At 34.0% G+C, this 25,485-nt stretch overlaps 1 protein-coding gene across 5 annotated transcripts; it reads left to right on the plus strand.

Annotated features, from left to right (window-relative positions):
* ZNF711 (zinc finger protein 711) lies at window positions 1–24,524 on the plus strand. Of its 5 annotated transcripts, none has more exons than XM_074360067.1 (10): window positions 1–98; window positions 1,840–3,189; window positions 3,561–3,665; window positions 9,345–9,893; window positions 15,816–15,971; window positions 16,682–16,819; window positions 18,857–18,994; window positions 19,869–19,916; window positions 21,178–21,321; window positions 21,819–24,524. In XM_074360067.1, exons 3-10 carry the CDS (start codon window positions 3,587–3,589, stop codon window positions 22,994–22,996), a joined length of 2,430 nt encoding a protein of 809 aa, XP_074216168.1. In that variant the 5' UTR covers window positions 1–98; window positions 1,840–3,189; window positions 3,561–3,586; the 3' UTR covers window positions 22,997–24,524. The 5 variants fall into 5 exon arrangements, with proteins under 5 accessions (XP_074216168.1, XP_074216167.1, XP_074216166.1 ...); XM_074360066.1 differs by having other exon boundaries at window positions 1,840–3,184; XM_074360065.1 differs by having other exon boundaries at window positions 1,840–1,965; window positions 2,928–3,665.
* The last annotated feature ends 961 nt before the right edge of the window (window positions 24,525–25,485 follow it).

Consider the following 25,485-nt stretch of genomic DNA (forward strand, 5'->3'; position numbering starts at 1 on the left):
CGCGGTCAGAATCCAACTGGCGGCGGCGGCGGCGGCGGCGGCGGCGGCGGCGGCGGCGGCGGCGGCGGCGGCGGCGGCGGCGGCGGCGGCGGCGGCAGGTAAGGAGACTCCTGAGGAGAAAGTGGACGGACTTGGATCTGCGGAGCTCAGTGTTGTTCGCGTGACTGGAGGAGAGGCTCCCACCCAGCGTGTAGTGTAGGGCGAAAGGGAACAATGGAAGTGGCGTCTAGTCCTAAGCTTTCCCTCCCCCTCGGACAGACAGTTCTCCGCAGCAGCCGGTGGCTGGAGGAATTGAGAGAATTACTTCCCCCCTCAGCCAACCTCTTCTGCTCTCAGGCCAGAGCCCCCCCGGGGGCGAGAGCCGTCGCTGAGCCCGTCGGTGGTTTAGGGTGAGGGGAAAATGGCGGAAAACAAAACGGTGAAGTGAAGAATGCGGCTTCCCCTGGCATTTTCTCTCAGCGACCCCCCCCCCAATATTCCTTTCACTTGCAACCCACCCCCCCCACCTCGCCCTCGCCCTCGCCCTCGCCCGCGGCGAATGGTAACCTTGGAATGCGCGAGGGATGGCGGCGTTTGCGAGAAGGTGGCAACGAATCGGGCATTTTAGGGGCTAGGGAGCCGGCAGAGACGGGGGGGGGGGCTGTTCGGGGGGGGCCGTGTGCGGCAACTGTCGTCTCCGCTGAAACACCACCATTTTGGTTCCCAGCCGTCTCCCGTGTAGCGGGGCAGAGGGAGCAGGAGGAGGATGAGGGTTTGGGCAGCACGGCGTGGGTAGCAGCGGTGGCGACCGCTGCACCAAGTGAGAGGGAGGAGGGGAAAGGGTATTCTTGTCTCTTCTCTCCCTGCCTCTCCACTGCGAAGGTTCTCTCTTTCGGTTTAAGATCCAGTCAGATGGGTAATATTGGAGAGGGCACGTGTGTGCATTCTGCTCAAAATGATTGAAACTTGGCATGATCGTGGGAAAGGGAGACTTCTGCGGGAAGAGGGTTGCGTCCAAAGCTGCAATACTGCTACTTGCCAGGGCTCCTTTGTCTCCTATCTCTGCAAATACTACTTTCGCATTCTCTTGTTCTGCCGCCTTAGGATTTCTCTTCTGTCCCTCACCCTATTTACATCATCCCGAAGCTAGGTCCTGAATGAGCTGTGCTTAGAGGGATCGGATGAGAGCAAGATGTGTTTTGTTTTGATTTGATTTTTGTTTTGTGATTCCTGTTCCTCGTGCAATGATGGAAAGATGTTTACTTGAGGCGTACTTGGTGGTTACCTCCATTCAATGAGGATGTGAGACACACTCTCGAGAAGACTGAGAAGCCTAGCTATCTATTGGCTATTGAATACTTAACACACTGCTGTTCTCAGACCTCATTCATTATTGATCTTATTGAAACTTCCTATATGGGAGAAAGGTGCTCCAATTTATTTATTTGGTATTCTTACAGTGTGATGTTCCCCCTAGTAGTTGCACTATGTGTTAAATTTTACGCTTCATTGAGCACTAGTGCAGGTTTTTCTCTATGGATTTGGCAAGGATAAAGCTTGCCCTTGGTCGGTTCTCTTTCACTTTACAAAATAGGGTGTTGCTAGTGATTTTTAAAATACGTTTTAGAGAAGATACTGGTTTAGTCAAGTGGTCGAATTCTCAGTGTAATAACGTTGCTTATGTCGTCGTAGGTAGTTTCTGTTAGAATCCCTTCGGTTGCTTTTTGATTGACAGATTTAAGCTTATGAACCCTTCCCAAACTCACCCTGAATGTTAAAGTGTGACGAAAAATTTTTAAGTTGTGTAAGAGATTTGGCAATGTTTTAACATATCTAATGTTGAGTGTATTTTTACAATAGGTAAAAAGGACGTTTTTCCAAAGAAAATAATAGTTCAGAAGGAACAATAACAAAAAGAAATTGCTGCAGACTGTATTTTACAATATGTAAGAAAATCTACAGTTTCTTCGAGACACTCATATTAAGGTGATTAACAAATTACTTAATGTTTTATCTTATTTAATAATTAAACAAAATTAAATGTTTAAAACATTTTTAAGATGTTCGTAATTGTTCTATTAGTTACGTGGTAAAGAAAGCGGTTGCTCTAATTAAATTTGAAATAGTACACTATTTTAAATTAAAAATAAATACTTTTGGCATTTTAATTTATCTCTGTGGACATATAGGTAGTTTATTGTGAACTCTCTTGGCCCTTCTAGACCTCATTTTGAAGGCAGAAAACAATATGGTATTTGAAAAGAGAAAATACAGCTAAGAATTTCTAAAAATTTGTAATTTTGCTCACACAGAAAGTAATTTTTTGAATTGTTTTAATATACAGAGATGTCACCTACTGCTGTAGAATTGTGATATACATGACTCAAATGTTGATAAAGATTACTCTGTGAGTCTCTCCTGCCTCCGGTACACCTATAGAACTTTGAGGCAAGGGGAAAAAATTCTTAGTGATCTCCTGTACTTTTTTTAAGGATAGATTAAGTTGTCTTACATGGCAGCTTTCTAAAACTTTCTAAAACTTAATGATGTAACCTCATCTTTTGTGCAATATAGCCCAATTTATTAACCACTCAACTAAAAATGAGGAAGTGTTTTATAAAATTGACAGATTTTTTGGCTGATTTACTTAGAATCTTATAGTTGAAAGGGAAGTATACACACAGTTGTAAGAAATATGTTGAGTGACAGAATCTGACTTTTGGTTCCATACTGTCTGGTGGTCTTAAATATAGGGTAAGTGATTTGAAATGAAATAGGTTGAACCCTTGCTTTTAAAACTAACATGAGGCTAGCATGACTTTATTAATCATTAATGAAAAAAATCAGTTATAGAATTAAAGCTATCAGTTATACAAGTAAAAGATATTCTGAAAGAAACAATTTGCTAAATGTTTGTATGTGATTGATCTTATCTTTACCATATTTAGGAAGCAGTCATGTTTCATGAGTCCTCAAAACTGTGAGACAAGAGAATGTAGTAGAGTGAGGCCAGACGTCCTTACTGGCTCAAAGAACTCCAGGGATACTGGGATAGAACATTTTACATTATAAGTAGAACCCCGGGATCCAGAGGTGAAACACAAGTTTATCTGCAGAGCTACGCTGCAGGGCTGATCTGGGTCTGGAAGAAATGGATGAGAGCCACTGGATGAAATTCACTAATACTAGACATCTGAGTCCTCTAGTAATGTATAAATATCCCAACTATTGTCTGTTGTCATCTTGTTCTCCCTTTTCTTCTTTTATAACCTATATTTTAACTGGAACCTCAATGCTACAGTTTTGTTCTTTTGCTTGTTTCTATCACTTCCCTATGGCTCATCACCCTTACTGTGCTTATTCTCCATTATCTTTGGTTTACTTCCACTTGGCCCTTCTTTTACTTATGGTTGTCACATAAGTCATCTAATAGAGGTTTTTGTTTGTTTGTTTTGTTTTCCTTTGTAATGAGATTTGCACACCTGGTTGAGAGACACATTTTCAATAGCCATTTTTTTCTCAAAACTGCTGGCTGTAGCCTAAATGTATTTAAACTATTTTTAAAACCATTTCTTTTACAGAGATTTGTGAATGCATTTTGTTAAGTATGGATTCAGGTGTTGGAAGTCTTGGACTACACACATCAGACTCTAGAATGGCCCATACCATGATTATGCAGGATTTTGGTAAAGCATTTTCTTTGTTGTATTTTTTTTCTTTCTTTTTGAAAAGTCAGAACATGCTAAATATAAAATCTATATTAAGGAAGGGGGTAATTACAAGGAAAAATTGCTCTTTTGCTGGGAAAGCACATTTGTAGGGCTTATTTTCTTAAAGTGAAGCTATGTGTCAGTAGTCTAGTTAAAATCATTCTTATAATTTTGTGGGCAGTTTGAGGTAAAGAACTTTGGAATATAGTGGTAATATATCATTGGAAATGAAAACCCAATTTGCATAAATACCTGCATCAGTTCTCGCATGTAGGAGATACTAAATTGGTTTTCTAAAATACAGTTTAAGTTGCATTGTTAAAGGTAAAAAAGTAAGCACTTCAGTCATTTCAAAGAAGTTAGATGTTTATATAGTGATAGAGGAATATCTTGCACTAGGTGATTAATCATATTCTGATGCCATATCCTCAGAAAGTTGTTACTAATAGCATTACATTTTTCTTTTTTTGAAAAAGAAAAAAATTCCTACTTGTGTGGCCACATTTTTCAGTACCCTCTTAACAGTAGTCATTTTGATGAAGATGCTAAGATTCCACTGACAGTCAGCAAAGAAACTGAATTTGGGCAGAGTCAGTCTGAATGATAGAAGATAGTGAAGTATAAGAGTCAGGGAGAGGGTGGTAAGAATTAAAGAGAAGATCAGAGTGAGAATGGAAAAGACAAATGGTAAATTGGGATAAAAAGTAAACAGAAACATGAGCTATTGTGGAACTGTCAAAGATGAAATTAGGAATGGGGGATTACAACAAGTGATACTTAAGAAAATGCTCCTACTGTTTTCAGATAATATGGTTGAGTATGTTTTTGTGTCTCCTGTTGTAAAGCCCACAGTAATGAGAGTCAGAAGAACTGGAGTCTAGTCTTGGCAGTCCTATTAATTATCTGTGTAAACTTGAGCAAATTACTTAATTCACTTTTATGAGGGGTTTGAACTAGATAACATTTAATGTCCTCTCTAGTTCTATGATTCCTTGATATTCTGTCTGATGGATAAAGCTGCAGTGCGTAGATCAAGATTCAGTGTGGTGGGAATTGAGATGACTATGTAGTTAATTGATGAATAGAAAGGAATCATAGATTTATTCTGCTGAGTCAGAAGTGAGTTGTGTTGATTAGGGATGATTTAGAAGTGATTTTAGGTGAAAAAGGGATAAATTCTAGAAGAAGGACAAAGAGCTGAAGAGTAAGATTTCAAAAAGAATTTTGTGAATTCTTTGCTGGAGAGAGTTTTTCAAATACTGGCACACTTGAAATTCAGTATGGTAAATTAAGTTTTGGTTGAAATGTCAACTTTTTTACCTCTTAAAAATAAGACATTTTAAGTAGAAGAAACACACTATTTCTTCCATTTAATACAAAATATTGCCTACCCTCTGGCATTTGGTACAGTGCCAGAACCTCCTTCAGTCCTAAAGAAGTTGCCCATTAGCAGGTAAAGCTTAATTCCTTTCAAAGATTGAAAAAAAATGTCTAATTGGTGCTGGTGAACATTTACTTGGAGTTCCTCTTACTTTTCTTTCCATTGTCTCTCCTCAGTGTCTTCAGATTTAATTAATCCCTTATTATATCTAATACTAACCTTTCCAAATTCTAAAATTTCATTAGAAATTAGATACATTCTTTAAGTTTTGGCTAACATCAAAACTTAGATATCTATCTGAAGTCTCATAAATTAATGATATTTGTGAAACAAGAGTTTACCATACATAGGTAGCGCTAGCCAGGTAAGCACACTGTGTGGTACAGGATCTGTAAATTCTGTAAGGTTCTTGGTTGGAAAGGGGTAGCAACTATATTAAGAATCTGAACTATTAATTTAATTCAGAAATGTATTGGAACAGTTTCTTTTGAAGGATATTTGAGAGTTTAAATTTTATAGTAGTATACTTTATGTAATAATTTTGCACACATCTCAGTATAATGGTTGGAATCTGTGCCATTTAGTTTAGTTGTTAAGATTTCATTGCTAAAAAGAATCCATATTGCTTTGGGATTTCAGCAACAAAATAGTCTTTCTTAGTAGCCCAAGACAGACCCAGCAAATACCAAATTTTATGCTGTCCTTCTGGTGAGATTCCAGGTATTCACATTTAAATGTAATAACTTTAGTAAGAAGGGAAATGATGACTTGTTTCTTACTGTTACCTGGTTATCTAATTGATTTCACACTTTTTAAATTATTTTCTTCATATCATTTCTAATTTGCTACCTAGTGAGATAAATTTTTAATGCTCTTTAATGCTGCTTACTGAATGCCTTAACATTTAAATGATTGACTTTTTTGGTAGGTCTTTTCATTCTTTCTCAAACTATTCCTTTAGTAGTGGTTCACTTGGTTAATCCTATAAATTTATTTAAAAAAAAAAAAACGGTCTCTAGAGTAAATAAATTCTATTCTCCTCGTTTAACCAAGTGAAAAAAAGCCAGTCTGGGGTGAAACAATGAATTCAGTTCCCAACTTAAACCTTGGGCAATCTTATTTAACCTCTATAAACGATAGTTCCTTCATATTTAAAATGGGGATAATAACACACCATACTATACAGTTCTGAGGCTTAAATGAGGTAATATATGTAAAAGATTTAGGTTGCTTGGTGCATAGTCAGTACTCAATAAATATAGCTTGTGTATAGCTAAAATAAGTGACTTTGTTTAGAAATTCAGTGGAATCTAACAGATGAACTGATAAGAGGAAAGAACAAAATTTAATAAAAGACATCTTGGATCTTGGTCTGAGTAATCTTCTAGTACCCTATAGGGAATTCATCAGTTCTTGGTCTAGGGTAAACAAGCATATTTGAATTCATTTTGGTTTAGCCCTGATTTATTTTGACCTACAAGTTCCTGCTAGAGTAAAAGCTAAGCAAGCTGAAAAACACTTATTTCATCTTAGAATTCTCCCAAACAGGTTAATCTGAACCCAAGCTAGCACTTGCGTTATTCTGTCCTTCCATTCTTCCCTAGTGTCTACTCTCAGGAACCAAATTAGCTTCCAACAATGCTCTAAAATAAATGGAATTTCTCACAATTTAAGTCTGACTTGTGAAAAGATTTTATAAAATACTAATTTTGTTGTTCATATACATGGAATTTCAATACTCTGAATTTTATAGGCATAACATTTAATTTTTCCTTACTAAAAACCACATTTCCATTCTGATTGAATACTAAATTTGAACCCCCACCTTCTCCTCACCTCCAGAAATGGCCAGTGGAGTAATGAGGGAATAGAAAGTATTTGTTCTATACATACTCCCTTTCTCTACCAGATTTTTAAGGTTGAGGGCTGTGTCATTTTGAGGTAATACGATGGTTCAGTTGAGAGTTTGAGAATAGGGAAAAGATACAGAAGAGTTGAAAGGAAGGTGATCCTGAAAGGCACCTTTCCCTTCTCATTGTTATTTTTTGATGTGTTAGGGTATTTTTTTAGAGTGAAAGTAGGTTTATTCAGAGAGATGCACACTCCATAGACCCAGTGCAGGCCATCTCAGAAGGCCAGAGAGGCAACAAGGCGTAGGGGTGGGTGTTTAGCTTAAAGTAAAAGTAGATACACACTCCAGAGACAGAGTGCGGGCTGGCTCAGAAGGTGAGAGAGAACGATAGGCTTAGGAGATACACACTCCATAGGCAGAATGTGGGCCACCTCGATGTGTTAGGGTATTAATAGTGTTCACTCGTCTCCATCCTAACTTACTAACAACTTCCATAATGAATTGGTTAGTAATAGTGGATAATGCATAGCAAGTGGCACTCTTTCAGGTATTACTTTGTAGGCAGTGATCATTATGTTAAAAAAAACAAACTTTGTACTGGATTATTTCATGTAGATAATTTTGTTATAAGTTAGCCCACAAATTCTCTTAACTTGTTTACTCTACCACTCCAGAGAGGCAGAATATAACAGAATTACTCATGAAGGAATTTTACACCCTTACAATAGTTATAAGGGGGTAGGAATTGGTGTTTACCATCCTGCTCAGGAAAAACATTATTTAAAACTTTTCTTCTGCAGATTTACTAATTTAGAATTCAGTACAATTTAGAGTCTATGCATGCTTTTTAAATAAACAAATCAAATCTTTATCTAAAATGAGTTGAGTTTTTTCTCCCCAAATCAGATGTTAAAAGATGCTGTACACCAGAAATTGATACAACATTGTAAACTGACTAGACTTCAATAAGAAGGATGCTTTCTAGTTTTGTATATAGTAATTCTCATAAAATAAAGAAGTTCAGGGACTTTTATGTTCATAATACATTTTTTCTAATATAATAAACTTATATTTTATTAACTCAATGTAACATGTTAGCAGCCTTTTATGTTTGTGCATCCTTTTTATTTTTTATTTTATTTTTTTTTAGATTTGATCTTGTGTATATTTCCCTGTGCTGTACAGTATAATCTTGTTTATCTGTTCTACAATTTTGAAATCCCGTCTATCCCTTTTTATTTTAATTTTAATTTTTTGAAATGCTAGACTCACAGGAAGTAGAAAAATAGTCCATGGGGTCCTGTATACCCTTTACTCATCTTTCTTAAATGGTAACATCTCATATAATCGTAGTACAATGTCAAAAACAGAAAATTAACATTGGTGCACTACTGTTAACTAGACTATAGACCTTATTTGGTTTTCACCATTTTTGTGTGTGTGAGTGTATATAGTTCTATGCAGTTTAATCCCATATATTAATTTGCGTAGGGACTACTACAATGAAGATACAGAACTGTTCTATCACCATATATATGCTATGCCAATATATTCACACACACCCCCTACCCTTCATCACACCACAATTTCACCCCTCACACTAGAACTGCTAGTCTGTTCTCCATCCCTGAAGTTGTAGAATTTTGAGAATATTATATAAATGATTCCATTTGTACATTATATGGTACAGTAACTGTTGGAAATTTTCTTTTTTTACTTAGCATAATTTTCTGGATATTGATTCAGATTGTTGTGAATGTATCAATGGTTTGTCCGTTTTTTACTGCTGAGTAGTATCCCATAGTAAGGATGAGCCAGAGTTGGTTTAACCGGCCATCTATCTGCTTACGGACATTTGGGCTGTTTTCGATTTTTTGCTACTAGGAATAAAAGCCTGCTATGAACTATTATGAATGTTCATATACAGCTTTTTTTGTAAAGGTATGTTTTAATATATCTGGGAAAATGCCAGAGTGTAATTATTAGGTTGTATTGGTAAGACCGTGTTTTTTGTAAGAAACTCTCAAATTATTTTCTAGAGTGGCTGCTACTGTTACATATAAGAGATCCAGTTTCTCTGCATCCCCAACCTGTGGTGTTATCACAGTTTTTTGTTTTAGCTGTTGTAATTGGTATGTGGTAATATCTCACTGTGGCTTTTTTGTTTTACTTGAAAATAAAGTACATTAATTTTAAGGTCTTAATTTAGATTTTACTGACATTGTTTTCACCCACCTCTGCCCTAATTCCTGGTCAGTAATGATTTTTATTGCAGTTAAATTGTGTGATTTTTTTTAAAATGATAGTTTGGCCAGGGCTGTTTCATATTTTAAAACTATTTTATGTCATCTGATATACTAAGTATAATAATTTTAATTAATAAAATAACTTTACTTTTTTTGGATAATTGTTTGTATTATAGTGGCTGGAATGGCTGGTACTGCACATATCGATGGAGACCATATTGTTGTTTCAGTTCCTGAGGCTGTATTAGTTTCTGATGTTGTCACAGATGATGGGATAACTCTTGATCATGGCCTTGCAGCTGAAGTTGTCCATGGGCCTGATATCATCACCGAGACTGATGTAGTAACAGAAGGTGTAATTGTTCCTGAAGCTGTACTTGAGGCTGATGTTGCTATTGAAGAAGATTTAGAGGAAGATGATGGTGATCACATCTTGACGTCTGAGCTAATTACAGAAACCGTTAGAGTACCTGAGCAGGTTTTTGTGGCTGACCTTGTTACTGGTCCTGATGGACACTTAGAACATGTGGTCCAAGACTGTGTTTCAGGAGTCGACTCTCCCACGATGGTATCAGAGGAGGTTCTTGTAACTAATTCAGATACAGAAACTGTGATTCAAGCAGCTGGTGGTGTTCCTGGTTCTACAGTTACTATTAAAACCGAAGATGATGATGATGATGATGATGATGTCAAGAGCACTTCTGAAGACTACTTAATGATATCGTGTAAGTGAAATTTAAAGTCCATAATTACTTGGTAGATTGATTTATATATAACACGGAAAGGTTTTCTAGGATGAGGAATCTTTTCAATAAAAGTCATGGAAGTCATCTTTTTGAAGAACTTTTTTCAAAGCTGTGTTGAGATGTTTTTTTGAATTTGCTCGTGTTTTTAGTTTACTCAATGAAACTCCATACCCACAATGAAGTAAAATAATGCAATTTATTAATATATTAGAACAAAAATATAGATTGGAAGGTTTAAAAAATACAAAGTTTTAATGGTAAATATATATATATATTTCAAAATGGAAAGTTTATATGGCCACTGCTTTCTTTTTTCTTTTTTTTTTTTTAAGTGCAGGGAGGTAATTAAGTTTATTTATTTATTTTAGAGGAGGTACTGGGGATTGAATCCAAGACCTCCTGCATACTAAGTATGCGCTCTACCACTTGAGCCATAGGCTCCCTCCTGCTTTCTTTTTAATATGACAGGTACTGGAGTTGTCAGTTTAGTTTTGCTTAGGAATTTAAGCATAATATGTTAAGAAATGTGTAATTAGTTTTTTCGTTAAATACTTGAAAAGTAAACCATCAACTCAGATTGTATTCTACAATTCTTCCTGTGTTTATTTTCTATTTGACTATATATGTGTGTGTATAATCTCTGCAAAAATACTTTAAACGTATTTATTTCAGACTGCTTTACAATGTCCTTAAGACATGCTATCGGAATGACGAAGATAAAAATATCTTGTTTTTATTTTAAGTGGTAGGTTTGCCTAAACAGCAACAATAATAAAAATCTCATGATAAGTTGTTGATGGAACTTGAGGAAGAAGTGGGTCTATTCTTATAAAATTTGAAGGCTTCATGCTAGGAGTAAAGGTTAGATGAAGACTTCACTTTTCCAGGGAGGAATTTTGTTCTTTTCTTTTTAAGATAAAACATTGTTGATTGGGGGTGCATTACTGGGCAGAATAATTGTGTATATGTGAAAGTGATTGCATGTTTTATGTGTGCATCAGTGAATTTAAAACTAAAAACAATTTAGATTTACTTAATTTGTAAATATGTTTCTGAAGTCTGAAATGTTAACTTTTTTCCTAAGCGTTTTTGAAAGTGAATATGTACGTTGTTTTTAAGGGAATGGTTTAAGCCACTAAAAGAACTCTGTGCAAATGTTACTACCTCTTTTTAAATTGATGTGGATTACAAAAGCAACTTCATATTTACTTCTTAACCTGGCATTAAAAAAAAAGCAAAACTATGGTTATGGTATGGCAAAAGTCGGTAGTCTTTCTATACCAAAATAAATTCAATATGCCTTTAAAAGGATACTTGTCAAATTAAAATCTTTGGTATTAAAGTGGTCTAAAATTTAAACGTCTTATATATTGTGAATAGGCACACCTTAACATATATTCTATGATTTGATTCTACAAAAATTTTTTTGACTTTCTAGAATATTTTAATTTCAAATTTTTTTCTTGATATTACCATATATGTCAAATACAAAGACTTCTGTCTTTCTAGTCTAATAAAATTAGACTGAAAATTATAAAGAACATTGTGCTGCTCATAATATTTGAACTGCTGTGGGTTCATTTTCGGGGGAATTTAGATTGGGGATTAATTAGCTCCTTAATCATTAGTAAAGAAACAGCAATGTTTTTTAAAAACCCCTTTTAAACTTCAGCAATTTTTTTATTGTGGAAAATGGGATATACAAAAATTAAAATTTTTTTATATCATCCATTTTCGCACCACCCAGATCCTTGGCCATTTTTCTAATGGTTAGAATACTCAAATTAGGACTGATTTCTCTTTATTACTATTTTCACTTACTTTATTTTATTCAAAATTTTATTTTTATTTACTGTTTTCTTCATCTCTTAATCTTCAATTCATTTTTTTTAACCTCTTGGTATCTGTTGACTATTGAATCTTTCAGGAGTTAGAGAATAAATTGCCTTGAAAGGCCTCAATGTTGATTTTAAAAGGCTGTTTTTTTTTCCCAAGATATCTTCAAACAACTCTAAGAGATAAAGTTGAGGATTTAAAACAGACTTCTGTTGTGTTCCTGAATCCCTAACTATTCCTATAAGGAAACCTTATCAGTAGCTGAGTTTTAGTGGTAGGAGTTTGTCTTCTTTTGGTTTCTGAAGTGCATCTGAGTTATTCCCTCTTTCAGGTCAAATGTCACAATTTCTTTATTTTAGCAGATAGGCTCTTTCACTTGTGCTGAGTAACTTGGAAATTAATATAAGATAACTTTGTCTGTCTAAGGTTATCCCAGGTGTGCTATTCTTTAAAAATACCTAATACCCATAAGGCATTCATGGGTGATGATTTCTTTTAAGAAAGCTTTGCTACAGAGGGAGATTCCTTTAATAATGAGCCAATATAATGCATTCAAATTATTTTTTTTACCTTTATATAAAATCAGCTTATATTTCTTTCAGAAACATAGTTTTGTATAAAGCAAAATATCTTGGTAGGGTTATTATGGGATGGTTCATCAAACCACCAGTTTCAGGAGTGAAAGAGAAAAGTTAACATCTTTGTATTTTTTTAAATATAACAGCTTTATTGAGATGTAGTTCACATACCATACACTTCACTCTTTTAAGGTATGCAACTCAGTGGTTTTTAGTATATTCACAGAATTGTATCACTATCACCATAATTAATTTTAGAATTTTTTCTTCCCCCCAAAAGAAATCCCCATACCCTTTAGCAGTCACCACCTCCTACTCCTGCCACCCATCAGGCAACCACTAATCCAGTTTCTCTCTCTATAGATTTGCCTGTTCTCAACATTTCATATAAATGGAATCATCTAAAATGTGGCCTTTCGTGTCTGGCTTCTTTCACTTAGTAGAATGCTTTCAAGGATCATCCATATTGTAGCATGTGTCAGTTCTTTATTCTTTTTTATCAATGAGTAATATTTCATTATATGGATATGTGGTTTATCCATTTATAAGGTGACGGACATTTGGATTATTTTTACTTCTTGGCTATTACGAATAACGCTGCTATTAACATTCTTGTGCAAGTATTTGTGGTCATAGATTTTCAGATCTCTTGGGTACATATACCTGCGAGTGGAATATCTTTGTGATTTAAATGTTACTAAGTTTTGTTTGTTTCACATTGTGAAATACAGATCCTTTACACATTGCCTCACCACATCCCTGTGGTACATCAACATACAGTTGACACTTGAACAACACAGGTTTGAACTGTGCGGGCCTACTAATACAAGGAACTTTTTTTTCAATAAATATGTACTACAGTACTACATAATTTGAGGTTGGTTGAATCCACAGATGTGTAACCTCAGATATGGAGGGCCAACTGTAAAGTTACACACTGATTTTCGACTGTGAGTAGTCTCAGTGCCCCTAACCCCCCACATTGTTCAAGGGTCAGCTGGACTTTATATTGATAATATATTCACCATATAATTTTAGTGGATGTAACATGAAAAGGGTGCAGTAAAAAGCCTACTTAGCTTTAAAAAAGAATATTATATTGTACATTTTGGTAAAATTAAATTTTAATCAAATTGTGCCAACGGGCTGTAGAATATTGAACAATAGCAAACTTTGCAGTGTTGGCAATTAGTGCATCTTACTCTTTAGCGCTAGTAGATTTCTGTGTTGTGTATATTATTACAGGCTTATTATTGGCTGAGATGTAGTATGGATTGAGAAACAACGCTGCGGGACTTGAATATTGCAAGCCTTGTAACAAACAAAAAGGTTAAGCTTGAATTTTGGATATTCTGAGTATTATCTGCATTAAGAAGAGTCTTTGAGGATCTATTTCTAAAGTCTGTTGATTGCCTATTAAGTCTTTGCTAACTTTGTACTTTCTATAACAAAGGATATAGAATAAATCTTGGTAAAGTTAATGGTTTATCTCTTAAAACTGCACACTAACACATTTAATAACTTTATCATCATCTATGAACTTAAATACAGAACAAGTTTAGTTACTCAATAAATTTCAAAATTGTCCATTCTGAGGAATCTAATCTAAGTAGAAAATAATGGATACACTAAGCTATGGACTTTAAGGAAAGATATAAATGGAATCAGAATAGCAACAGTAATTTCAACACTTCAAGCGAAAATTACGGTACAAAACTGTTGAGAAGTGACCAAACAAATGTCTGTTTCATTTCATGAGCTTTAATTTTGTGAATTATAGTTTTAATTCAATTTATCCCAGAAGGAACTGTGTTCACTTTAAACCATTGAAGTATAATAAAGTAGTATTTATCAAATGAGAGAATTTTTTTTCATTAATTTTTTGTAAGTTATTCCACCTAAGAAACTCATATTTTGGACACTTTGAGTTTTTTTGTATCCTATGTCTTTATTCCCAAGAATGAGAAAGTACTTTTTTTTCTGAAGACTTAACTTGACTCTTTTAATTTTTTTGTGATCTCATTGTTTTTTCCAACATATTTTAAAAGAGAAGCTATTGAATCAGTAATATCAGAGTCTTCATCATCTTTTTTTCTTATTTCATTTTAATCTGTCCTATTGTAAAAAAAAAAATTGCCCAAAAATGTAGTAATAGAATTAGGGGCAATGATGGAATGAAATTTTTTTTCTATTTATTTTGATCATTTAGGTGCTCTCTTTCATAAACAATAAACTGTTTGAACTCTTAAATAATGTGGAATCATTTATATTTAATCAGAAAGTTAAATATCTTTGCACTGCAAAAAGAATTTCTGAAATATGTTGCTTTTCACCATTTTGAAAGGCCAAAATAATGTTTTTGATTTGCATGTTCAAAACTTTGAAACTAAGGTAGAAAAAAAAGTAGACTTTGACCCATTTAGATCTTTCTGAAATTCATATTTTAAGAGTACTGAGTTAATAACTTTTTAATGTCACTTTATTCTGTTTTCAGTGGTTCTGGAATTGTTTAGGTATAGTCAGAGACTTTGTGACTTTATGTTTCATATATGATACTATGATATATATATATATATGTATAGTATGGAGGGAGGAGAAGATTTTTAAATTTAGATTACATTTCAACTTTTATAGAGACAGGACAAATATTGAAATAAAAAATGGTACACATGTAATATTTGGGGGAAAATATTGTTTAATATTTATGTCCAAAGAATAAACTTTATGAATATAAGTCATTGCATAGCTTGTACATAATAGCCACTTGAAGCTAAATGCTGTCCTTAAAGAATCAAATTTTTAAAGTATACTTCAAATGTAAGTAATATCCTCAGATATTGTTGCTTTATCTTTATATATGATTTTGAAGCAAAGCCTACAATAGGAAACTTAGAAGTATACAAAATTTCTGATTTGAAGTTGTCTTCCATCGACTCAAGAGGAATTACAAGTATTTATTAAGATTTTATTTTTATGATTTCTGAAAAGCCATTGTTGTGAAATCATTCAGGTGTTTTCTGTGTTTCCTCTTTAAATACTAGATTTCATGTTAATTGGTTTTAGACATGGTGCTATTTAATTTTGGAATTGGTGTTTATGTCAGCTTATTTTATGAGTACTATGTATTTTAATTTTCTGTTATTGATTTTGGTGTTAGGATTTAACTTAAAATTTTGAACGTGATGGAAGTTTATTTAATCTTTTCCCATACCATTCAAATTAAAGCTGTATAGTTAAGATTATTTCATATATATAAATTGAAATCTTGAATAAGTTTTTAATATAATTGTGATCATGTAGTGTATCTATCTTGTATACTGTTTTTTCATGAAATATACCACTTTTAATAGTTGCATAATAGATCATTAATTGAATATAGTGGGTAGGTGGTTAACACATTATTTCACGTTGCACTTATTATGCTTAACACCCACTAAATGTCAGTGGTACTTTCTGACTGAAATAGTTTCCTCTTTTTATTTTACAGTGGATGATGTTGGGGAAAAATTAGAGCATATGGGGAACACACCATTAAAAATCGGCAATGATGGCTCACAAGAAGATGTTAAAGAAGATGGATTTGGTTCAGAAGTTATAAAAGTGTATATATTTAAAGCTGAGGCTGAAGATGATGTTGAAATAGGTACAAAGACTAATTTTAATTTGTTGTTATAATAGTTGAAATTAGAACTCATCTTTTTTGGCAACTATTCTAATATTGCCTTCAAAGTACAGATTTTTTATAGGTTTCTTTGGGGATGGAATATTTTTAAATTGTATATAAATATAAAGCAAGAATACAGAACAAGTCAGATCCTTAGACTTTTTCAAACATAAGTAGAGTATTCCAGTTGAAATATCAAAGCAAATGAGTGGAGGGGATTTGGTTTAGAGTAGGAAATTACAGGTATTTAAGGGCAGGCTAGAAGCTAGAGGTTAGAGGCAGGCTGCTTGGATTTCAAGCCTGGTTCTGCCATTTAGCTGAGTGGTCTTTGGTGATTACTTAACCTCCCTTCTGCCTCAGTTTCTTCATCCATAAAATGGCTGTAATGATAGATAGTAACTACCTTATAAGGCTATAGTGAGGATTAATGCACAGATACATGCAAAAGACTTATGTAGTGCTTGGCATATATAAGTGTGATGTAAGTGTTAACATTTGTTATTTCTAAGTGATGACTGAAAATTTAAAGTGCAATTTATAAGAAAATTCTCTTGACTCTTAGAAATTCATATTGGAATATTTGGAGGGAATATTTTTCTAAAGGAAAATATTTTTATATATCCTCCTTATTAACTTAAGGAATTATTTCATTATACTTATTGATTTTGATATGTGTTTTAATTTTTAAGGTGGAACAGAAATTGTCACAGAAAGTGAGTACACCAATGGACATTCTGTAGCTGGAGTGCTTGACCAGAGCCGAATGCAGCGGGAGAAGATGGTTTACATGGCAGTTAAAGATTCTTCTCAAGAAGAAGATGATATCAGTAAGAAAAAAAGGCACTGTAGTGACTTATCAGTAGCCATGATGCATTCTTTTTTAAAAACAAAGCAATCTTAGAGATTCAAGCACTACATAGGAACAAAGTTCAATAAAATAAGTCTGACCCTTTGCTGTAATTAATTTAAAAGGGAATGGTCCTTTTGACCATTTGTGCATACATTATTTTTCAAATAAACAAAAATAAAATACTATGTTTCAGATACTAGGAATACAGAGATTGGCAACGTATGGTTCTTGACTTTAGTAGAGCCCACAAATATGTAGGGAATTACTGAGAATCTACTTTGTGTGTGTTATTGAATATGTTGCACGTATTATCTCATTTAATTCTCATAACTTATCTCTGAGGTAGGTGGTATTATCCCTGTTTTATGGAAGGAAAAGTGCTCAAGGAAATTAAGCAATTGCCCAAGATCATTCCAATATTAAGAGAGGAAGGTAGGATTTGAACTCATGTCTGTCTAATTTTACTGCCAGTGCTCTTTGCACATGGCAGTGAGCACTGTTGGCCTCTCTCTTTCAATTTAGCAGTGGAAGGGCAGAAGGGTTGTTCTTCTGCCACTGAGGGATTAGCTGAGTAAGTATTCTTCCAATCAAGCTGCCAGGATTGTATTATTGTGCCTTTGATGGTCTCCAAGTAGTTGCTACTTAAGGTTTCTTGGGGCTGAGTACCACAGGGTGAAAAAAATCTCCTCAGATTTCCTTTCCTGCCGTGGTACACATTTTCTTATGAAGACATTTTACTCTCTGCCTACTTTGTCCTCCCTTTAGTGTAGGAATGTAGCCCTTCCGTAAGGTTTTTTTCTGTCTTCTTGCCATGCTGCGACAAAAACTGCTTTGTTTTGCCCTAGAAGATGAAGAGCCTCCACTTCAGTGCATTACTTTGACAATGCTTATAGACTTTACCTGTACTGCACTATGATCCCCACTCCTCAAATTTCCTTCCCTAGAAGCTATGAAGAGCTGAATTCCAATCCCAAACGTGAATAATATGCCACAGCTGAAAATATCAAAACAAATGAGTCTAGAGGATTTGGTTGGAGAGAAAAAGAGTTAAATAATTTCTCTTTGGTCTCTAAATTCTTTATTTTTTTTAATCACTGATCAGTAAAAAGGGACACAGTAGAAGGTGAGAGACTGAGGGTTAGATTAGCTGATGCCACAATTCCATGGGGACATAGAAAACTTAGACCAACTTCTTTTTCTGACTAATTGAAAGAAGGGAAAACTAGAAGAAGGATACTTTTATCCCCCACATTTTTTCCACATTTTTCAATAGTGAATAGAAAGTCCCAGTATGTGAATCAAATGAAAAGCATAAATTCAAGCCAATTTTCTATATAACAGGTTAAATCTAAGTGGATTATTTCACATAAAATATACTAATTGACTATCTAGATTTAAATTCTTTTTACACCAATACTGCATTTCATTAAATGAGTCTCACGTAATGCTTTTGTCATCAGTAGGGTCTCTGAAAATCCTGCTTCTTAGAGGGTGTCCACATATCCTTGAGCACCAGTATTTTGTGTAATATATATGTATATAGTTTTAATGATCTCCATTTTTAATTCTTTTTCAGTTACTAGTATTTTTTTATTATTTTTCATTGCATGTACAGTACTACATTTAAGTTATATTATGTGGTATAGCATGGACCACTTTCTAGTATTGATTCTATGGGAAGTGCTTTCTGAGTTCCAAAGAATTATCAGGCAGAATTATGGAATACAACTCTTATAAATTTGCAATGCCCAATGGACTGTAAAATCAGTATATTTCAAGCGCACATGTTTTATACAATCTAAAAGTCATTTTCACAGGACTAGGTTCCAAGAGGAGAATAAGAATTCTAATGAATGATTGTCTCCTAGTGGCACTAGCCTCCAAAGTGCCTAATGTAATTTTTAAATTAACCAAATTGAAATCTTGAAAGTTGAAAGATTTAAATTGTTTGGAAAATTTTACCCATTTATTAAATATTTGGGGTTATAAACAAGCAATTATTTCTAAAATTTAGGTTGCGCTGAAATAGCAGATGAAGTTTACATGGAAGTCATTGTAGGGGAAGAGGAAGGAACTTCTCTCCCTGAGACTCAGCTTGAGGACTCTGATGTTAATAAAACAATTGTCCCTGTTGTCTGGGCTGCGGCATATGGTAGGACACTGGCATTTTTTCACCTGATAAGTACATAACATATCTATTTGATCAGCCTTTAGGTCATTAAATATGCTATGCTAATGCCCCCCATGAGTTGGCTAATATAAAATGTTTTGCTGTGGACCGATTCATCTCTAGTTACTTACATGATTTTCATACCACATATCTTGTGTTATTTAAAATGAACCTTGCTTAATGCATTGTATTTTTCAGTAGGGTTTACTTTAAATCCTACCTGTATAAGTGAGTGCCATAAAAATTTTATTTTTTCTAAAATAGGACTGTCCTTTGAAAATTGAAATATTCCCCTTTTGGAAAAACTTATTTCATGTATTAACACCACAAATAATAAGATATTGAGGTTTTGAAAAGGAACAGAAATCCAGGTGTGCTCTTCTAGGAAGTACGTAATGGAAGGTAAATTTATCAAGTTATTTATTTCCCTTTCTATTTTATCTCATTCCTAGTAATTTACAAGATGGTTCAGGTATACTCTTTACTTTGAAAAATTTTGTTGTTCAAATGCATTAATTTATCTTAACTTGGTTTTTCCAAAGGTTCACTCATTCAGCAGTCATTTATTGAACATCTTCAATTTTGAGGGTATTCTGCAGAAAGAAATATCTACCCAGGTTTTATTTAAAAAGTAAGCTTTTTTTGGATGTTAGTAGTTCCAAGGATGCTGACAGCACCCCTTATTTTCAGTGTGTGAAATTATCTAATCTATGGGAGTGGAATAACTCAGCAACAAAAAAAGTTTAATCCAAGGAGCGGTGGTCAAAGTAAGATTTGGTAGATTGAGATGTAATCCACCAATAATCATTATACTTGGTCTAGCAGTTTTTAATAATCTTTTTTTTTTTTTTTTTAGGAGATGAAAGAAGAGTTTCTCGAAGGTATGAAGACTGTCAGTCATCAGGTGAGAGAGCATTATATGTGAGATCTAAGTTAAGTAGCTGGTTTTATTTACTGCTTGGTATATATAGGGTTATTAGTTTGTGTGTACAGACACATTCGTTGAACTCTACTTGCCTGATCATAGCTAGTTATAAGAGTTTACCTCTTTGAGGGACTGATTAATTTATGTGCGTTATTCTATGAATGCAATTCATTTTAAATTTACCTAAAGATAGCAAATATTAGGCCACTTACTACATATGCTATAAAAGATTGCTATGGAAAAAATTATAAAATAGAAATTATTTGACATAAAAGTAAAAATTATTCATGATATCAACCACTTGTTAATGTCTTCTTTGGGGTGGAAATGTTTTCTTAATTTCTATGGCAACCAGTAAATTTATATAGCTGTTGCATAAAACTCATGTCCCAGCTTAATTTTTTTTTCAAGTTTTAATACACTTCATATAGTGTTATTTATTCCATGGTTGATAGTTTTTATTTTCTTAAGCAAGGAGACTTTTTTTTTATGATAATATGTCTTACTGTTCTGTTTCTATCTTTAGGAGGTATTTGACTCTAAATTTAACTAGATTTCAATGGAATTGATGAGAGGCATATGTATCATAGCATTTAAGCTAAACAGTTTCTTAGGTCTACATTTTTAAGCTAAATTGTATAACATAAGATAGTGTGAGAACTGAGACTTTATTAAGTACTTTATTTTGTATACACTGATCCCGCTGAAATTATGGTAAATTGACTGCCACATTTATCTTAACACTTTAAAAAATTAATCTTAATACTTAATACTTTTAACATGAAGTAAAGGTATTCTAAAGCATAAATACAAGAAATCTGTTGTTTGTCATGTATTACAGTCACCATGATTGTATTGGTTAACTAACACATAAAAATTTCTTTGCCAAATCTCTTAAATTTGATTGTCCTTCACTGATGAGAAATTTATCTGATGCGAAGACTTTGTTTAAGGTCATAGAATTAAGTTTCTTACATTACATTCATCTTATCAGTTTATTCCTTTAGGATTAGTAAATTGGGATATTTTAAAGTTAATTTCACATGATATTGTATTAAAAGTGTTTGCATATATACATGTGTGTGAGAGAGTGTAAAAAAGAAAGGAGACAATGGATATACTTTGTGAAATTCAGTACCACAGTGGCCACTTGATGCCATGTCATCTCTAGTAATTCATCTAACCAAAACCAAAAAGTATAAATACATGTAGTTTAATGGTATATCGATTTATTTTTCAGGAAATACTTTGGACTCAGCATTAGAAAACAGAAGCAGTACAGCAGCACAGTACCTTCAAATTTGTGATAGCATTAATACAAATAAAGTACTTAAACAAAAAGCTAAGAAGAGGAGAAGGGGAGAAACCAGGCAGTGGCAAACAGGTAAAATACTAATACTTTGCTTTATGAATATTATAATTCCTTTAAATGCAGAAGTATTTTTTGTAACCCAAGAATATAAGTCAGTTGTTTATAGTGTAGTTCTACTCACATGTACCTGTTTGTGTTTCATCTAAATAGTTGGGGTTTTTAAGTGTTTTACTGGTACTTAATAAAACTATGCTTGTTTGCTCTTTACCCAAATGATATTTTTAAGGAGGATTTCATGTTGGCTTAATAAAGGGTGCCTGTTTCTAGTTTGCAAAGTGCATGTGATACAGCATTTTGGCAGCTGAGTAGTCTATGGTAGAGTGCTCACTTTTTAGTGAGCTACTTTGTTATAAATTGCTTTTCATATGCATTTTATCTTACAGGATTTTATTTCACTAGTATAGTTCTCACATTGTGAATGTCAGCTAATTTTCGCACCTTTGCTGTAAAACCCTTTTAAAACAGTCTGGCCAAATGTCACAACTTCCCTTTTTTTTTTTTTAATCTAGCTGTTATAATAGGCCCTGATGGACAGCCCCTGACAGTATACCCTTGCCATATTTGCACAAAAAAGTTTAAATCCAGGGGATTCTTGAAAAGACACATGAAGAATCATCCTGATCATTTGATGAGAAAAAAGTATCAGTGTACAGATTGTGACTTTACAACTAACAAGAAAGTGAGTTTCCATAACCACTTAGAAAGCCATAAGCTTATAAACAAAGTTGACAAAACCCATGAATTTACGGAATACACACGAAGATACAGAGAGGCTAGTCCACTGAGTTCAAATAAACTTATATTAAGAGACAAGGAGCCGAAGATGCACAAGTGCAAATACTGTGACTATGAAACTGCAGAACAAGGACTGTTAAACCGACATTTACTGGCTGTCCACAGCAAAAATTTTCCTCATGTTTGTGTTGAGTGTGGGAAGGGCTTTCGACATCCTTCTGAACTCAAGAAGCATATGAGAACCCATACTGGTGAGAAGCCATATCAGTGTCAGTATTGTGTCTTCAGGTGTGCAGATCAATCAAATCTGAAAACTCACATTAAGTCTAAGCATGGTAACAATTTGCCATATAAATGTGAGCATTGTCCCCAAGCATTTGGTGATGAGAGGGAGCTTCAACGCCATCTGGATTTATTTCAAGGACATAAGACACACCAGTGTCCTCATTGTGACCATAAGAGCACCAACTCAAGTGACCTTAAACGGCACATCATATCTGTCCACACTAAGGACTTTCCTCACAAATGTGAGGTCTGTGATAAAGGTTTCCATCGGCCTTCTGAGCTCAAAAAGCATAGTGATATCCATAAGGGTAGGAAGATTCATCAGTGTAGACACTGTGACTTTAAAACATCAGATCCATTTATTCTTAGTGGCCATATCCTTTCAGTTCATACTAAGGATCAGTCATTGAAGTGTAAAAGGTGCAAAAGAGGGTTCAGACAACAAAATGAGCTCAAAAAGCATATGAAGACTCACACTGGAAGGAAGATTTACCAATGTGAGTATTGTGAATACAGCACTACAGATGCGTCTGGCTTTAAACGGCATGTGATATCAATACATACAAAAGACTATCCACACAGGTGTGAATTCTGCAAGAAGGGATTCCGAAGACCATCAGAAAAAAACCAGCATATTATGAGACACCACAAAGAGGCTCTTATGTAATAAGATCAATATAAAGAAAGAAGCTATTTAGAAAATATAATATGCTACATGGGAAGATAATTTCACAAACTTTCATCTGGTTACAAAGCTTGATATTAAATTTGCATTCTTTTTATTAAAGATCTTAAGATATTTGAATTGATGGGGGGTTTCATAGCCCTCTGAAAATTAAAGAATTTAAGGAGCACCATAGAATGGTTGCAGAAAAACCTTATTGTCTATTTAAATAGTATTATATGCATAATTAAACTACAGAGGGGAAGAGCAAAGACAACCACTTTATTTGGCTGATCATACTAGAGACAAATGTTTCTGAAAAGATCATACCTAATTAAAGAGTTTAGCGATGCTTTACTATGGTAAGCAAACCTCACTTTTACGCAATTTTAGAAATGAGGTGGGGGTCATCCATCAGTCACTTAGTCATTGAGCCTTTTATATGGTACCTGGAAATTGAATTCCAGAATTGGCAAGTTTTATGCATTCATTTAAAAAAAATTTTGTGCATTCATTTAAAAAAATTTCACTGGAAAACTGGTTAGATTAATTCAATACTATTTAAAAGAATTTCAGAGCTGCTAAGATTTTACCATGGGATAGGATGTTTAAATATAGCATTCTGTGCTGAAGTCTAAGGTGAGGTCTAAAGATTAAAGTTCCCTTTTTTCTGATGTTCAAGTTGATTGTTGTTCAGTATGGCAGTTATGACAAAAGTATATTTGAGTCAAATGTGGCTTTCTAAAATGGATGCAACAGTAGTGTTGCAAAAGTTAGCACTATATTTCTTAATGATCTAAAGATTAAATTGAGAGAACACAGTTTTCTTAACTATTATAATGTTTAGAGGTTTTTTTTAGGACAGTTTTAGCAAGTATGATTGTTCTAGTCTTACTTGCTCTAATGTTTAAAGGTGCAATTTTATGCCATTATTGAAATTTTTGATTTTTAAAATCTATACACCATGTTATTAACATGCATTTTCAATATGAGGCAGTATTTATGCAGTATTTAACAAAACACTATGCTGCCAATAGTTTGGAGGTGGATATTCAGTTTACAGTGTGTAAATTTAAAATATGCATCCCTTTAACAACACTTTGTGTTAGCATGCTGCAAATCAAAATGGCGCTTAATATAAAAAGCTGGTTTAGGGAAATTTAATGAAAATCTTGTTCATAAATGTAATGCATATGATGTGTACTTTTAAGTTTTAGTTGCTTCATGTTTACACTCAGCTGTTCAGCATAATTAAAATGTAATTTTACTTCATGCTATATTGTGGTTTTGTGTTTCAAATAATGTTCACCTTTCTGTTTTTGCACCAGATAAGAATCAGTTCCTTGAGAATAAATTTTTTATCTTTCTTAACTTCAGAATATTAAATTTGGAAAATCTAAAATTGTGTGTCATGTGGTTGTAAATGATGTACACGCTGTAAAATAAGATTGTCACTGTTACGTGGAATTATTATTTCTAAATGTTACTCATTGAAATGAGCATACAATAAAAAGCATTTATTGCACTTCAAGGTTTTATGAGTTTATTTAAAGCTGTGTTGTAATATTCAATCTTTATTAAAAGACTTTTCACTTAAAATTGCTCTTAGGCAATTTTGTGCGCAGTTTAACATCTTGGAGAATTTTGTGAAGTAACAACTACATGAGCTAGGAATTTAAACAGGAATTTATCATTGTGGCATGATTATTCCTCAGAAATTTGTGATTTTCTAAAACCATGATGGAATGCTTTTAAAGTTGCCCATCTTAAGACTTAAGACTTAGTATTATAGAGAAAACTAAAAATTATTAACCTGCTTAAGTACCAGGATCCTGGAAAATGAATCTAATTATGTTCCCCATAGACCAATATACATTCAAAAGGAAAAGTATTAAATCAAGTATTTGGGGAAGATTTCTGCAAATGAGCATAAAAATAACCTGCTATACTCAAACTAGTGAGCATTCAATAGAATTCATGTACCTAGATACATAGCGCTGTTGCTTAAGACTTTGTCAGTTGGGTTAATTATTCTTTAATAACCACTAAGAGAAAAAGAAGACATCTATTAGCCATTACATGTTAGACGAGTGCTTTAAGCTTTAAAGTCTATAGCATTCACCTAGGGATATCGTTAAAATACATACTGTAATTCAGTAGGTGTGGGATGGGGCCTACAATTCTGTGTTTCTAGCAAGCCCCCAGTATGTTACCACCATAGGATTAATAAGGTGGTAGGCAAAGCCCTCCGTGTAATTCTGGTACACTTTGGCAACTTTGCTTAAACAAATACATATGGGTGAGTAGATAGAGGAAATCCACACTCAAGACATGGCATTTGAGCTGAGACATGAGTGGCAAGAAGAAACTGGTCATATGAAGATCTTGTGCAAGAGCATACAAAGCAGAGAAACATACATGCAAATGCAAATAACCTGAGATGGTACAAGGTTTGTCTGGATCATGGTGAGGGGGTACTGTTAAGAGATGAG

Source organism: Camelus bactrianus, chromosome X (genome assembly GCF_048773025.1).
Source record: "Camelus bactrianus isolate YW-2024 breed Bactrian camel chromosome X, ASM4877302v1, whole genome shotgun sequence".
NCBI lineage: Eukaryota > Metazoa > Chordata > Mammalia > Artiodactyla > Camelidae > Camelus > Camelus bactrianus.

What these genes read in the sequence shown, in the direction of transcription:
- ZNF711 (XM_074360067.1), top strand. Translation starts at nt 3,587, where the DNA reads ATGGATTCAGGTGTTGGAAGTCTTGGACTACACACATCAGACTCTAGA. An exon ending in AGACTACTTAATGATATCGT is followed by an intron (nt 9,894 to 15,815) that starts GTAAGTGAAATT and finishes TTTATTTTACAG; the next exon opens with TGGATGATGTTGGGGAAAAA. An exon ending in TGTCTGGGCTGCGGCATATG is followed by an intron (nt 18,995 to 19,868) that starts GTAGGACACTGG and finishes TTTTTTTTTTAG; the next exon opens with GAGATGAAAGAAGAGTTTCT.